Source organism: Pocillopora damicornis, chromosome 8 (genome assembly GCF_964200805.1).
Source record: "Pocillopora damicornis chromosome 8, jaPocDami1.2, whole genome shotgun sequence".
Lineage (NCBI taxonomy): Eukaryota > Metazoa > Cnidaria > Anthozoa > Scleractinia > Pocilloporidae > Pocillopora > Pocillopora damicornis.
In genome coordinates, this window is record NC_142677.1 from 17,585,519 (window position 1) to 17,601,948 (window position 16,430).

At 37.5% G+C, this 16,430-nt stretch overlaps 1 protein-coding gene and 1 pseudogene across 1 annotated transcript in view; both read right to left on the reverse strand.

Annotated features, from left to right (window-relative positions):
• LOC113666146 (uncharacterized) overlaps nt 1-16,430 on the reverse strand; it is a 39,903-nt gene that overhangs the window by 18,934 nt on the left and 4,539 nt on the right. Inside the window, exons 7-26 of the mRNA XM_089180908.1 lie at nt 16,219-16,284; nt 15,776-15,841; nt 14,406-14,465; nt 12,275-12,340; nt 11,927-11,992; nt 11,732-11,782; nt 11,521-11,583; nt 10,556-10,621; nt 9,138-9,203; nt 8,601-8,669; nt 7,993-8,058; nt 7,792-7,842; nt 7,392-7,457; nt 6,907-6,966; nt 3,310-3,375; nt 2,921-2,986; nt 2,504-2,578; nt 1,559-1,615; nt 354-422; nt 120-185 (exon numbers count right to left, since the gene is read on the reverse strand). Of these exons, the coding sequence (XP_089037034.1) occupies nt 120-185; nt 354-422; nt 1,559-1,615; nt 2,504-2,578; nt 2,921-2,986; nt 3,310-3,375; nt 6,907-6,966; nt 7,392-7,457; nt 7,792-7,842; nt 7,993-8,058; nt 8,601-8,669; nt 9,138-9,203; nt 10,556-10,621; nt 11,521-11,583; nt 11,732-11,782; nt 11,927-11,992; nt 12,275-12,340; nt 14,406-14,465; nt 15,776-15,841; nt 16,219-16,284 (1,281 nt within the window). The remainder of the gene's footprint in view (nt 1-119; nt 186-353; nt 423-1,558; nt 1,616-2,503; nt 2,579-2,920; nt 2,987-3,309; nt 3,376-6,906; nt 6,967-7,391; nt 7,458-7,791; nt 7,843-7,992; nt 8,059-8,600; nt 8,670-9,137; nt 9,204-10,555; nt 10,622-11,520; nt 11,584-11,731; nt 11,783-11,926; nt 11,993-12,274; nt 12,341-14,405; nt 14,466-15,775; nt 15,842-16,218; nt 16,285-16,430) is intronic.
• LOC149041664 (uncharacterized) lies at nt 4,306-6,298 on the reverse strand (annotated as a pseudogene).

A 16,430-nucleotide genomic window follows, 5' to 3' on the forward strand; every position in this document is an offset into this window, starting at 1 on the left:
GAGCAAGGAAATTTTTTAGCCGTAATGATTCAGTTGTTTGTGTTTAATTTATTTTCATAGGTCTTTTTTCACTCACAAACTTGAAAAGTGCAATTCATTTACTGTTTTATCTCTCTCACCTGATAAAAGCTCATCCTCCAAATTCACTTTTTCTTGGTTTGCTGAATCTTTCCCTTCCGAAGAAGCTAAAAATTAGGAAAGAATCAAACATATTGGGCTGTGCTCTGGGCTTTTCCATTCAACAACGAAGAATAATACATTTATAGGGGGTAACAATGAATTATATAGAGTCCATTAGAGATATTCTCCTCCTTTGAATGTGCTTGATTTCAAATCAAGTCAGTCCTACTTACCTGCTATGGACAAAGAAGCATTAAAATCCACTCCGTTATCACTTGAGGTAACTTCGCTTTTGTCTGCCTCTGAAATTATAACCAAAAGTTGTATCTCATCTGAGTTGAGTTAAATGCGTTTTGGTACAGTTTAGTTTAGTGCATCTGAAAGGTCTGTTCTCTATTTAAGTGAATTTCCACACCACTTGTCTCTCAACGGCTTCTTAGCCGCGTAAACATTTTAGATCAAGTAACAAGGTGCGAGGAAAACAATGAAATTGTTTAACGTTACAATTACTTGTAAACAATCATAGATTGGTTTGAAATTACGGAAACTGTGCAGACCAATGCCACAATTGAAATATAATTATTTTTCTCAGTTTTAAACAAAAACGATTCCAGGATTTTTTTGGATAATCTTCCTACAGATGTTAGCTTTCAAACTGTCTGAGTGTTACACTTATTACTTATACCTATTAATTTGTTATCATTGCCATCTGATTTCTTCTTTAATGCAATTTGGCCTCGAATTATGAACGAAAAAACATTTCCCTTTGAACCAAGAACACTTTTAGTTAATGATCCATTGTTTGTTTATTTCAATGTTTATTTCATGACGTTTGTTGTACTCAATGCCCACTGACTTAATTTATTGCTATCTACTTGGTGAAAACATTATTTGATGAAAAAAACCTAAAGCTGCGGACTGGCCCTCTGGGGAAGTTCAGTTGGACTTTCTAATCTGATTAGACATCTCTAATTTGTTAGCATGTCTTTGTCATGGAAAACGGCTTTATGAAATTGAACGCGCGAAGGAATTTTTCGAAGTGTTGCTTGCCTAAAAATTTTTCGGTGGTTTTAAAAATGGAAACAGAATTTAAGCCCTTACTGAGCACAGATTTCTGAATTAGATAGTGGAAGATTTTCTGGAAGGGTGACGACAGTTTTGAGGCTTTCAGGTAATGAGTGAGGACCGGTAAGTTAGTCGAGTTTTTGGGCCATAATTTGGTGCAAATGGTTAAAAACACTGACTTTTGGTGACGATATTGCTTGGAATGAGAGAAAGAGGATGTATAAAAAATTAGAGTGAAAACCCTCAGGGTTGGATTAAGAAGATCTTAGTATGTTTAATGATATAATTTACTCCGTGTGTTGACAAACTCTTCCATTGCGAGCTCTTGTGTTATGGCACATACGAAAAAGCTGATCAACAATCAATTTTTTACCTGATGAGTTGTTGAAAGGAAAGTCCTCGTTTTCTTCAGCTGCCTCAGCTTGTGTCTCTATGATAATTAAAATGAAACGGGTGATGATGATAATATAATCAGTTGTGACCTGTAATTAATGGAGTAAGTTTCTAAAGGAACTGTGTTGCTACGTCGGTGGAAGAGTATAACAGGGTAATTTGGTATCATCAGCTGAGTTGATAACGTAAATTGACCACTGTTTCAAGAGTCAAAGCTGACGTTTCGAGAGTTAGCCGTTCGTCAGAGCAACCGTGACCTGTCATAGTTTTTTTGTGTTCCCCTCACTCTCTTGATTTTTACTCTTCTGTTGGAAAGAATCAGCCTTAAGTAGGTAATCCAGCTTCCGAAAGAGTCTTGGAGAGTCCCAGACAATATTGTGGTTCGTTAGTCGACGATGTTCAGAAATGTGATTGTTGACATCAACATTTCTCACGGCCGATCTTTAAAACAGCTCTTTGATAGTTTTGTTCGTAAATAAATGTTCTCTTGAGTTTTTACGCATTTCGCCTCCGTTTTGGTGCCGAAAATCTTGGTTAAGAACGCCTGCCAGTCTTTTGCAGAAAAAAAAAAAGATCTGCGCATATTTTACTTAGAACGACTCAGCATCTTTTAGACTTAGTAGCCTTAATTTTGTATGTTAAAGAAATGACAGGGGAAAAACTTCACACTTTTGAGTTTTGTCACGTATTGTGTCTTCTATAATTTCCTCGTCTGTCCTTTTTTCTATCGTGATAGACAAAAAGCCATTCCACCACTCAAAGGTATAATTCTTGCTCTAAACTTGTGACAGTGGAATTGATAAATGGGCTGTTAGACTGTCTGAATACCAAGATTACTCGGTTTGCTCACCATTGTTTGCAAATTTCGGTTCGAGATGTAGTATCATATCGTTATATTCATATAAAAAATCTGATAAGGCCTCACTTTTTTCCTCATCTGGGGAACCGTTGTCAGCAGCAGCCAGGTTTTCATCAGCTTCCATATTGTCCTCTTTTCCAACTGAAATACCAATACACAGTAAAAGTTAAAACGCTCACTATCTGCGATGATCTCTGATGATGACCAAGATTTATTTTTCGATTTGCATTCAGACTTAAATTCAAGCATATATTCATTCAGTGTTGTATTGATCTCTTGTGCCTTTTGGTTTGCTTCCATCACCATCTGATTCCTTCTTGGATGTAAAATGATCGTGAAATAGCAACGAACACAAATTTACACGAGCAAAGAACACTTTCAGGGTTCAGTTTGTTCGACGGTGTGTTTGATTTTATCGCGCGTGTTGTACTCAGTGGTTACAAACTTAAATCACCCATCTCTTTTCTGTTTTATTTCTCTCACCTGAAGAATGTTTATCATCCAAATCCAGATTTTCTTGGATTGCTTTAACTTTATCCTCTGACGTACCTAAAAAAATAGAAAATAGTTAAACTTATTGGGCTGAGCTTTGGAAACTGTTTGAAAACAATGAAGGATCATAATTTTCTAGAGAGCACCTAACAGCACCTAATAAATTTTTAGAAAGCAACCAACAGACACGTTTATGAATACAATACATCAACAACAGTGAATGTAGTCTTTTTGGCCCAAGGTTTTCCTATTGTTGCTTTTTATTGCTGTTAAGCATTAAAATAGATGCTGCTGGTTATTGATTGAAGCAACCAACGCTCACTCAATAAATCAGCCATTATAACAATAAATGCACACCAAGAGATGGTATAATCCTTTACCTGTTGAACTCTCGATCTCTAAATCCTTTGATTTTCCAGAGAAAAGGACTTGACTTTTCTCCTGGTCTAAAAGTATAATAAACAGATTTTTTAAATGCTCATCATCACAATTATCGTTGTTGCTATTCATCAGTTGTGCTATCATTATTATCATTACTATTATCAGAATTGTTCTTGATTAATTTGACAGGACACAACTTGACAGGATAATAAAAGTCATAGAATAATGAATGTCACAAGAGAAAACCATGTACCGTCATTGGAATTTTCGTGAAAGCCTATTTGAAAACTTTCTTGTTAGACTATCAAAATAGATAAATAATTATCCATTAAAAGAAAAAAAACTCCTGTTGCAAGTTGTGGTAAAAAAGATCGGCGCTAAACGCATATCACCATTTTTCTTTTGTTTGTTAATGGATTGTTGTCTGTAAAGGCCCTGGTTTTCTCCTGCTCCTAACTTAACTTGCGCCTCCTTCAGTTAAACCAAACAGCAATTAGTATAACTGGTATCCAAATTACAACGTTCAGCACTTTTTTCTTGTTATTCTTGATCCTCCTGTCTATTTGGGAGTTTTTCCCTGCTGTATTTCAATTTCAAAGACAAAAATAAATTTTGAAACTAAAAAAAAATGCACGAGCAAATGTTTTGAATAACAACTGCTATTATGAGTCTCGGAAATCATTCTTCTCTTATGCCATCAAAATATCGTTAGAGGTACAGTAATAGTTCTGTAATAGTGTAGTTCGATCGTCCGGGTGAGTGTAGTCCTGAGATATACTGTTGTCGGTAGCGATGACTAACGTTTCGACAACCTGAGCAGAAGTCATTATCAGAGTCAATTGAATAGTTGTTGTCAGTCGAATGTTCTTGGTCCGGTTTGTATAAACTGATTGGTAAGTTTTGCCGTGATGTTATTGGCTTTGAGACTCAAGTGGCGTAGGTCGGTTGTGATTGGTCAGTCTCGATCCGTTAGTGAAGTTAGGTCGTTCCGTTCGTTCGTTTGTAATGTTAATGTCGTGAATGAGTCGTTTGTATGGTTCCGGTAGTGATTGACATCTGTTTAGGGAAGTCTGTTCCAAGTTGGTAAACCAGCTTTCTAAGGTCAGCCGTTGAAAGTAGTCGGTGCTGTAGGTTAGGCATTGCGCAGAGTCCCAGTCAATAGTGAGGTTCGTAAGTCGGTGAAGTTTAGCAATGTGATTGTTGACATCGCCTTTCCTCAACGCTTGTTTGTGTTCAGTCAGTCTAGTTTTGAGGTTTCTGCCATTCTGCGTCATCGATGTAGGAGGCGTGGCAGTCGGAGCAATTGATTTTATACACTGCTCCCTGTCTGTTCCTCGGTTCGTCTTTGTCTTTGACGTTAGTCAGTAACTGACGTTATGTGGTGATAGGTTTGTGAGCGACGCGGATATTGAATGGTTGTAAAATGCGCGAGATGTTCTCAGATATGCCTTTTATGTACAGTATAGTTGCTGTAGTCGTATGAGATGTGTCGTCGTTAGCTTCAGTCGGTAGTAGTAGTAGGTCGGTAAGTGTTACGTTGGATGAAGTCTTCGTTGTAGTTGTTCTTAGAAAAAACACGGTCAAGGCACTTGTTCTCGTCAGATAAGCTATCTGTCGTGTTGCATACTAGTTGCACTCGTTGCGTAAGAGTCCTGATAGTTGTGGCTTTGAGTGATGTCGGGGTATATGATGACCCGTCCAGTAATCTGTCGGTATGTGTCGGTTGCCTTTAAACAGTTGTCCGTAGTGAATTGTCCTCACGGCTTACCAGGCAGTCTAGAAAAGGTAGTTTACTATTCCTTCGACCTCTCTAGTAAACTGCATGTCAGTGTTTTGTTCGTTAAGGTGGTGGTGGAATGCGTCACTTTCGTCGTGTCGTACGGCGGTGAAAGTATCGTCAACGTAGCGAAACCAAAGCGGTATCGTTTATTGGCGAGTCGAAAGGGCGCTTTCCTCGATGTTGCATCACAATTTCTGCTACAACAACAGAAACTGGAGACCCAATAGCTGTACCGTGTAACTGTTTGCTGTTTACTTGTACTGAAACTAAGTTGACGTCAGGCAAAGGTTTAGTAAGTTTATAAAGTACTCTGTCGGTAGATTGTAAGATAGCAGTCTCAGTAAATTGTAGCGCCAGTTGAAGTCAAATACTTTTAAAAAGCGATTTCACATCAAATGACACTAGTTTGTAGTCGTCAGGTATCTGTACAGTCTTAGTGGCGCTAATGAAGTCCTCGGTGGATTGTATTTTATGTCTGGATTTGTCGGTGAGCGGCTGTAGTATTGTACTACTTGGAGAGTTGGTATGTCGGAGAACCACAGGAGAACCACAGAAAGAAACAATAGGTCGCATTGGGAAACAAGGTTTGTGTAGTTTCGGCAGACTGTAAAGTTTCGGTGGCTGTGGTACTGAGCACCTAAGTCGATAGTCGCGTTGGGTGTCAATGGCGTCTGTCTTCTTGAGTGTCAGTAATGTGCTGTTAAGTTTACGTTGAAGCACAGGAGTCGGGTCACGTTTGAGTTCTTCGTAGGTTTTGTTTGTCGTTAACTAGTGCGTCCATTTAGTCGTGATAGTCAGTCTTGTTCATGATAACAGTAACTCGTCCTCTGTCGGCTGGTAGAATAACTATGTCCTCGTCGTTTTTAAGTCGTTTAAGGGCATGTTGTTCGTCTTTAATCAAGTTGCCGCCATCTTGTAACGTTGATTGCATAGTGGAAGCAATTCTACTTCTGATGTTATCCTTAGTAGACTCAGATAGCTTTCGTTGCCGAGATGGAGCCGCTTCAACACCAGATACAATGCCTTCGGTTGGTATCCGTTTCGGTGTAACTGAGTGTTTCTGTCCATATGACAGTACGCGAGTTTCATTCCTGTCTAAGGGACGGGAAGAGATATTCCTTACCTAGTTGTCGTCCGGTTTACTTCGCATCTGTTCTTTGTTGCGTAAACGTCCTGTCAGTTTCTGTGGATGCCCAGTACGAGCACATTCAGTCGCTTTGTTGTCTCGTTTGTCGGCAATAGTCGAAACAGTGTCAAGTAATTCAGTAGGTATCAGTTGTTTCAGTTTTTCATGTAGTTGTTGTGTCTTGTTTTTGTAGCGTTTGAGTCTTCTGTGGCAATCATTTAGCCGCGCTTTGACAGTCGTCTGCAGGTGGCTCTGACGATCTGGATGACCTCTTGTGTGTTCAACGGGGACTTAAGTTTGAGTCCGGCCGGAACAAGGTTGTGATCTTTACAGCAGAGATTAAACAAAAGTTGTTGGGGTATTCGTCTGACAGTGCTTGTGTAGGTGATGTAGTCGTTCGTAAGTCTTTCGCTCTCTCGTCCAAGTAAACGTAACACAGTAAATGGTTTGAACCCAGGGGTAACATGTAATAGCGAATGAAGCTCTTTTTTCTTTCGTTTTATAAACGTTGACTTCGTCTCGATAACTCAATATTCAAAAACTCCTTGGTCAAAATCCAGTCCGCCCAGTCACCCCACATACTTGGTGAAATACGCGCGCAAGTGATTTTCAGAAAATAATGTTTGTATTTTAAATTCCACTTAATTCAGTCTTTTAAGGAATTTGATATCTCTTTGCTTCCTAACTTACCTAATAAAGGAGCATCCTTCATATCCTCTTTTTCCTCAACAGGAGTAGCTTTACTTTTGTCTGTCAATAAAATTACGACGAAATGGTTTTCACTCTTTTTTGTGTCATCAACTGATCAAGGAGGCAACTCATGGACTAAACTTGTGATAATGCGATAGATAACTGGTCTGTTAGACTGTCGAGATACCAAGAATATTCGCTTTGCTAATCTTAGTCAATGAAATGATAAAGGGGGTACGTTTCTAGAGAAACTGTGGTGCTGCATCGGTGGGAGAGTATAACAGGGTAATTAACTGAGTTGATAACGTAAATTAGCAACCGTGAAGAGTTTTAAAGCTGACATTTCGAGCGTTAGCCCTTCGTCAGAGCGAATGGCTTAGATTCACTATCAACTCAGTTGATAGATGACAAAATTTCAGTACTAGTTGTCTTGTTATCGTTAATTCTAATAAGAAATCTAAAGATACTTGTTTCTTTTTTCTCACCTGATAAACTGTTATCAGCAAAGTCCAGGCTTCCAACAGCTGCTGTTGAGGAGGCCTGTTGACCGACTAAAATACCAATACATGTAAATAGTAATAATACTCGTTATTTTTCACAACTTTTGTTTTCTTCATCTCCTAATATATGCAAGGTTTTTCCCCTAGGTGTAAAATATCGAAGACCCAAATCAGTTTGGAAAGTGAAAAATGTAAAACGCATTGTTATCGTGCCGGTTTAGGCTGTAAAATAATTTCTTCTTTATTCTATCCTAAATATTGACCCTCTAAAAGTGATCATCTCTCTTCAATCTTCGAAAAGCCGATTTGTTTTGCAACGTGTTTCCCAGTGTTTAATTGACGTTTAAGCTAACACACATTCTACGTTTGCTCTTATTACTTGTACCTGTTGATTTTGCATTATCGTCGTCTGACTCCTTCTTGAATTCAAATTGACCTTGGAATGATAAAGAAAAGTATTTTATTTTAAGTGAAGGAAACATTTAGCCGTAATGATTCAGTTGTTTGTGTTTCATTTATTTTCATAGGTCTTTTTTCACTCACAAACTTAAGAAGTGCAATTCATTTACTGTTTTATCTCTCTCACCTGATGAAAGCTCATCCTCCAAATCCACCTTTTCTTGGTTTGCTGAATCTTTCCCTCCCGAAGTATCTAAAAATTAGGAAAGAATCAAACATATTGGGTTGTGCTTTGGACTTTTCCTTTAAACAATGAAGAATAATACATTTATAGAAATTAACCTCCTTTGTATAGAACGTCAAATACGATCACCCCTGTTTGTTCGTGATTGTTACTTTTTATTGCTGATGAGTTCTCAAGCATTAGATCACTGAATTAGATGTGGCTGCCTATTAATTCATTTCAAACCAAAATTTAATTAATAAACCAGATTTATGATCACAATATACTTCCATACTATGTACAGTTTTGTACTTGCGGAACTGCCGATCTAAAATTTCCCCAAGTCGAAAATTCCAAAAAGAAAAGGGGTTTGAATGATCGTCATCACTGTCTTCACGGTCATCAACATCATCATATTATGGCTACTATTTATGTTTTCATTATCTTAGATTCTGTTTACTTTTCCCAGGTAGGACCACGTAGTTCATGTAACAATTAACTGTATGGAGTCTATTAGAGATTTTCTCCTATGATGAATATGTTTGATCTTAACCCAAGTCAGTCCTACTTGCCTGCTACGGACAACGAAGCTTTAAAACCCACTCCGTTATCACTTGAGGTAGCTTCACTTTTGGTTGCCCCTGAAATTATGACCAAAAGTTGTATCTCATCTAAAGCTTTCTTGGTTAGGCTTAGTTAAGTGCACCTAAAAGGTCGGTTGTCTATCTAAGTTCAGCTCAGTTTAGTTAAGTATAAGTTTTCGTTTAGGCGGGGGCAGATAAAGGAAGGAGTGTTAATAATTTAGTTGAGTAAAAATTTACGTCCATCCAATGAAATGATATCTGGCCTATGATCAAGTACACATATAAGACATTGAACTTGTCACACTTATTCAAATGAAATCTTATGGGCGGGGAAATAACAACGACAACCAAGTGAGGAGTGCCGCGAGTATTTAGACCTAATGGACCAGGGAAAATTTTAGAAGGATAAGTTAATTAACAACATATTTAATAATTACTGTCTATCATCGGGGTAGACTCTGTTCTGTATTGTATTGTATTGTACAAGTCAACAATTTCTGAAAAGCATTTAACTGTTTTTCTCACCTAATGAACTGTTGCCGGGAAAGTCCTGGTTTCCTTCGGCTGCTTCAACTTGTGCCTCTTTGGTAACTCAAAAAAACAAAGAATATCAATGCTCATGAAAATGAAATACTTAAACAGCTTTTTTTATTGATTTCCACCATCCTCTGATAATTTTATTGGGGTTTTTCCCTTAATATCGCAATGCAATATTAAAGACTAAAATAGCTTTAGAAACTGAAACATTCAAATTTCCCCGTAATTGTGTGGCTTACGACTATGAAAGAATCTCTTGGTTATTTCTGTCTTAATATAAACCCACAGAAAATTACTCATTCTGTCAGTTTTCAATCTTTAAACGCTCAATTGTCTTGAAACGTTTCATTTGAAATAACTACAACAGTCCTTTTGGTAAAAAGTTTCCTTAAGTGAATTTCTACAACACTTGTCTCTCAACGGCTTCTTAGCCGCGTAAACATTTAAGATCAAGTAACAAGGTGCGAGGAAAACAATGAAATTGTTTAACGGTACAAGTACTTGTAAACAATCATAGATTGCTTTGAAATTACGGAAACTGTGCAGACCAATGCCACAATTGAAATATAATTATTTTGCTCAGTTTTAAACAAAAACGATTCCAGGGTTTTTTTGGATAATCTTCCTACAGATGTAGGCTTAAAAACTGTCCGAGTGTTACACTTACTACTTATACCTATTAATTTGTTATCATTGCCATCTGATTCCTTCTTTAATGCAATTTGGCCTTGAATTATGAAAGAAAAACATTTCCCTTTGAACTAAGAAAATTTTTAGTTAATGATTCTTTGTTTGTTTATTTAAATGTTTGTTTCATGACGTTTGTTGTACTCAATGCTCACTGACTTCGTTTACTGCTATCTACTGAGTGAAAACATCATTTGATGAAAAAAATTAATAAATGCGGACTGGCCCACTAGGGGAGTTCAGTTAAACTTTCTAATCTTATTGGACTTTTCTAATACGTCAGAATCATCCTCTTTTTAAAAAATTCGTCGGTGGTTTTAAAAATGGTAACAAAATTTAAGCTCTTACTGAGGACGGATTTCTAGCTCTGAGTCGGATAGTGAAAGATTTTCTGGAATGATGACGACAGTTTTGAGGCTTTCAGGCGATGAGCGAGGACCCATAAGTTGGTCAAGTTTTTGGGCCATTATTTGATGCTAATGGTTAAAAACACTGAATTTGGTGCCAATGGTTAAAAACACTGAATTTGGTGACGATATTGATTGGAATGAGAGAAAGAAGATCTATAAAAATTGGAAGCCAAAACCCTTAGAATTGGACTAAGAAAGTCTCAGTAAGTTTAATGAAATAATTTACCCTGTTTGTTGAGAAACTCTTCCAATCCGACCTCTTGTGTTATGGCAATTACAAAAAAAGCTAATCAACAATCAATTTCTCACCTGATGAGTTGTTGAAAGGAAAGTCCTCGTCTCCTTCAGCTGCCTCAACTTGTGTCTCTGTGATGACTAAAATGAAACGGATGATGATAACAATATAATTAGTTGTGACCTGTAATTAAGGGGGTAGGTAGCCAAAAGAACTTTGGTGTTGCATCGGGGAGAGAGTATAACAGGGTAATTTGGTATCATCAACTTAGTTGATGACGTAAATTGACCACCGTTTCAAGAGTTAAAGCTGATGTTTCGAGCGTTAGCCCTTCGTCTGAGCAACCGTGACCTGTCATGGTTTTTTGTGTTCCCCTCACTCTCTTGATTTTTACTCTTCTGTTAGGAAGAATCTGCCTTAAGTAGGTAATTCAGCTTCCGAAAGTCATTCGTATAACTTAATTCATGCTAAAGGTTAAACATCTTGTAAAGTCCCAAACAATATTGTGGTTAGTTAGTGGACGATGTTCAGAAATGTGATTGTTGACATCACCATTTCTCACGGCCGATCTTTTAAATGTAATCAAATGTAATCAAATGTTCTCTTGAGTTTTTATGGGTTTCGCCTTCGTCTCGGTGCCGAAAATCTTGGTTAAGAACGCCTGCCAGTCTTTTGCAGAAAAAATATCTGCCCATATTTTACTTAAAACGGCGCAGCATCTTTTAGACTTAGTAGCCTTAATTTTGTCTGTAAAAGAAATGACAGGGAAAAAAACTTCACACTTTTGAGTTTTGTCGCGTATTGTGTCTTTCGTATGACCTTTTTTTTATATCGTGATAGATAAAAAGCCTTTCCACCACTCACCGGTACAATTCTTGCTCTAAACTTTTAATAGTGCGATTGATAACTGGGCTGTCAGACTGTCGAAATACCAAGATTATTGGGTTTGCTTATTATACTTTACAAGTCTCAGTTCGAGTTGTAGTATCATACTGTTATAATCATAAAAAAAATCTGATAAGGTCTCACTTTTCCTCACCTAGAGAACTGTTGTCAGCAGCAGCAAGGTTTTCATCAGCTGCCATGTTGTCCTCTTTTCCAACTGAAATATCAAAGCAAATTAACAGTTAAAACACTCCCGATCTGTGATGACTTTTGTTTTTCAACCTCTAATACATACCAAGATTTAGATCTAGATTTAATTTCGGACTTAGGCTTACATTCATTCAGTTTACATTGATCTCTTGTACCTTTTGGTTTGCTTCCATCATCAACTGATTCCTTCTTGGATGTAAAATGATCTTGAAATAGCAAAGAACACAAATGTTACTTGAGCAAAGAACACTTTCAGTGTTCAGTTTGTTCTTGTGTTTGATTTTATCGCGTGTGTTGTACTCAGTCAAACTAAAATCACCATTATCCCTTTTCTGTTTTATTTCTCTCACCTGAAGAATGTTTATCATCCAAATCCAGTTTTTCTTGGATTGCTTTAACTTTATCATCTGACGTACCTAAAAAAATAGAAAACAATTAGACCTATTGGATTGTGCTTTGGAAACTGTTTGGAAAGAATAAAGGATAATAAATTTTTAGAAAGCAACACGTTTATAAATACAATACATCAAGAACAATGAATGTAGTCTGTGTGACCAAAAGTTTTCCTATTATTGCTTTAGTGCTGTTAAGCATTAAAATAGATGCTTCTGTTTATTGATTTGGAGCAACCAACGTTCACTCAATAAATCAGCCATTATAACAATAAATGCACACCAAGAGACGGTTGAATCCTGTACCTGTTGAACTCCCGATATCTAAATCCTTTAATTTTCCAGAGGATAGGACTTGGCTTTTCTCCTGGTCTAAAAGTATAAAAAACAGATTGTTTAAATGCTCATCATTACAATTATCATTGTTGCTATTCATCACTTGTGCTATCATTATTATCATTACTGTTATCAGAATTGTTCTTGATAAATTTGACAGGATAGTAAAAGTCATAGAATAATGAATGTCACAATAGGAAACCATTTACGGTCGATTGGAATTTTCGTGATAGCCTAGTTGTAAACTTTCCTGTTAGACTATCAAAATAGATGAATATTTACCCATTAAAAGAAAAAAGAAACTCCTGTTGCGAGTTGTGGTAAAAAGGTCAGCGCTAAACACCTTTCACCATTTTTCTTTTGTTTGCTAATGCTTTGTCTGCAAAGACATGGTTTTCTCCTGCTCCTAACTTAACTTGCGCCTCTTCAGTTAAACCAAACAGCAGTTAGTATTACTGGTATCCAAATTACAACATCCAGCACTTTTTCTTATTATTTTTGATCCTCCTGTCTATTTGGGAGTTTTTCCCTCCTGTATTTCAATTTCAAAGACAAAAATAAATTTTGAACTAAAAAAAAATGCACGAGCAAATGTTTTAAGTAACAAGTGCTATTATGAGTCTGGGAAGTCATTCTTTTCTTATGCAGTCAGAAAATTATTGAAGGTACAATTCGTCCTGTTATATTAAAACAACACGCAGACTCATCGTCAACGGTGTGGTTCGTCATTCGCTGATTTTCAGCAGTTTGATTTCAGTCATTTTCAGCGCCCTTTCCTATCTCCTTGTCTCTGATGTTGGTGATCGGCGCATTTGATCTAATAAACTGCACCTTGTCTGTTGTTTGGATTTTCTTTGTAGTTAATGCTAATTAAAGCTCTGTAATAGTGTAGTTTGATCGTCTCCGGGTGAGTGTAGTCCTCAGATGGACTGTTGTCGGTAGTGGTGACTGACGTTTCGACAACCTGAGCAGAAGTCATTATCAGAGTCAAGTGAATAGTTTTTGTCAGTCGAATGTTCTTAGTTCGGTTTGCATAAACTGATTGATCAGTTTCTCCGTGATGTTATGGGCTCTAAGACTCAAGTGGCGTAGGTCAGTCGTGATTGGTCGGTCTCGATCCGTTGGTGAAGTTAGGTCGTTCTGCTCGGTTCGTTTGTAATATCAATGTCGTGAATGAGTCGTTTGTATGGTGCCGGTAGTGGTTGACACCTGTTGTGGGAAGTCTGTTCCAAGTTGGTAAGCCAGCTTTCCAGGGTCAGTCGTTGAAGTACTTAGTGCCGTACGTTAGGCATTGCGCAGAGTCCCAGTCAATAGTGTGGTTCGTAAGTCAGTGATGTTCAGCAATGTGATTGTTGACATCGCCTTTCCTCGTCGCTCGTCTGTGTTCAGTCAGTCTAGTTGAGAGGTTTTCTGCCAGTCTCACCGCTGTAGGAGGCGTGACAGTCGGAGCAATTGATCTTATACACTGCTCCCTGTCTGTTCCTCGGTTCGTCTTTTTCTCTGACGTTAGTCGGCGATAGTCGTAACAGTGTCAAGTAATTCAGTAGATATCAGTTGTTTCAGTTTGTCACGTAGTTGTTTTGTTTTGTTCCTATAGCGTTTGAGTCTTCTGTGGCAATCATTTATCCGCGCTTTGACCAGTCGTCTGCAGGTGGGTTTAACTATCTGGATGGCCTCTTGTGTGTTCAACGGGGACTTAAGTTTGAGCCCGACCGGAACAAGGCCGTGAACTTTACAGCGGATATAAAACCAGAGTTGTTGTCGTATTTGTCTGACAGTGCTTGCGTAGGTGATGTAGTCGTTCATAAGTCTTTCGCTCTGTCGTCCAAGTGAACGTAAAAGTGAAGTAAATGGTTCGAACCCGGAGGTAACATGTAATAGTGTAGTTTGAAGCTCTTTTTGTTTTCGTTTTATAAACCTCGACTTCGTCTCGGTAACGCAATATTCAAAAACTCCTTGGTCAAAATCCAGTCCGCTCAGTCACCCCACAAACTTAGTGAAATACGCGCGTAAGTGATTTTCAGAAAATAATGTTTGTATATTAAATTCCATTTAACCCAGGCTTTTAAGGAATTTGATTTCTCTGTGCTTCCTAACTTACCTACTAAAGGAGCATCCTTCATATCCACTTTTTTCTCAACAGGAGTAGCTTCACTTTCGTCTGTCAATGAAATTACAACGAAATGGTTTTCACTCGTTTTTGTGTCATCAACTGATCAAGGAGGCAACTCATGGACTAAACTTGTGATAATGCGATTGATAACTGGTCTGAATAAAGGGGTAAGTTTCTAAAGAAACTGTGGTGCTGCGTCGGTGGGAGAGTATAGCAGGTAATTTAGTGCTATAGAATTTAGAATGATGATTGATCATTCATCATTCATGATCAATCATCATTCTTAAAAATTTTAAACTACTCCAAAACGATTCAGAGACTGACACTATCTTTTCGCAACCCCCACTTATTTCATTCAAACGTGACAAAAACATAGGCAACTTTTTAGTCAGGAGTTCATTTCAAACCAATGACCAATCTGGAACTTTTAAATGCGCTCGCTCACGATGCAAAACTTGTCCTTTCATTCATAACGTAGAGAAAATATAGGGACCCAAAAGATCCATTAAGATCATTGATCACTTTACGTGTACCTCCGCTAATGTTATTTACTGCAAAACTTGCACTTATTGCAATAAGTTATACATCGGCGAAACAGGAAGACGACTGGGTGACCGATTCCGAGAAGACCTTCGCGATGTGGAAAGAAATGACAAGGACGCATCCAAACCAGTCGCTAGACACTTAAATCTTCTTTATCATTCTAAACAGCATATGGCAGTTTGCGGCCTTTCCTTACATCTAGGCAGTTCGGAAAGCCGTCAAACACTAGAACAAAAATTTATATTCCAAATCGGCACCCTTAATCCCCACGGAATCAACGAGCGCTTTTCATTCAACTAATTTATTCCTGTTTTCTCGTCACCATATTCCCACCAATGGCGTAGCTCCACTTTCTACATATAAATCCACACACAACCCACAATTCCTCTAATCGCTCTGACGAAGGGCTAACGCTCGAAACGTCAGCTTTTTTACCCTTTACGGTGGCTAATTTACGTTTTCAACCCAGTTGTTAACACTAAATTACCTGATAACTGGTCTGTTAGACTGTCGAGATACCAAGAATATTCACTTTGCTCATCATAGTTGACAAAATAATAAAGGGGATAAGTTTCTAAAAAACCTGTGGGGCTGCGTCGTTGGGAGAGTATAACAGAGTCATTAACTGAGTTGATAACGTAAATTAGCAACCGTAAAGTGTTTAAAGCTGAAATTTCGAGCATTAGCCCATCGTCAGAGCCAATGGCTCTGATTCACTATCAACTCAGTTAATAGTTGACAAAATTTCAGTACTAGTTGTCTTGTTATTGTTAATTCTAAAAAGAAATCTAAAGATGCTTGTTTCTTTTTCTCACCTGATAAACCTTTATCAGCAAAGTCCAGGCTTCCAACAGCTGCTGTTGAGGAGGCCTGTTGACTAACTAAAATACCAATACATTTATAAGTGATAATACTCATGATTTTTTACAACTTTTGTTTTCTCCATCTCCTAATATATGCAAGGTTTTTCCCCCAAGTGTAAAAATATCTAAGACCCAAATCAGTTTCAATTGGAAAGTGAAAAATGTAAAACGCATGGTTATCGTGCCGGTTTAGGTTAAAAAATAATTTCTTCCTTATTCTATCCTAAATATTGACCCTCAAAAAGTGATCAGTTCCTCTTCAATATTCGAAAAGCTGACTTAAGTAAAGGAAACATTTAGCCGTAATGATTCAGTTGTTTGTGTTTCAATTATTTTCATAGGTCTTTTTTCACTCACAAACTTGTACAATTAATTTACTGTTTTATCTCTCTCACCTGATAAAAGCTCATCCTCCAAATTCACCTTTTCTTGGTTTGCTGAATCTTTTCCTTCCGAAGTAGCTAAGAATTAGAAAAGAATCAAACATATTGGGTTGTGCTTTGGACTTTTCTTTTAAACAATGAAGAATAATATATTTATAGAAATTAACCTCCCTACTTTATACAACGTCAAATATGATCAAGAATAATAATTGCACCCTCTTCAC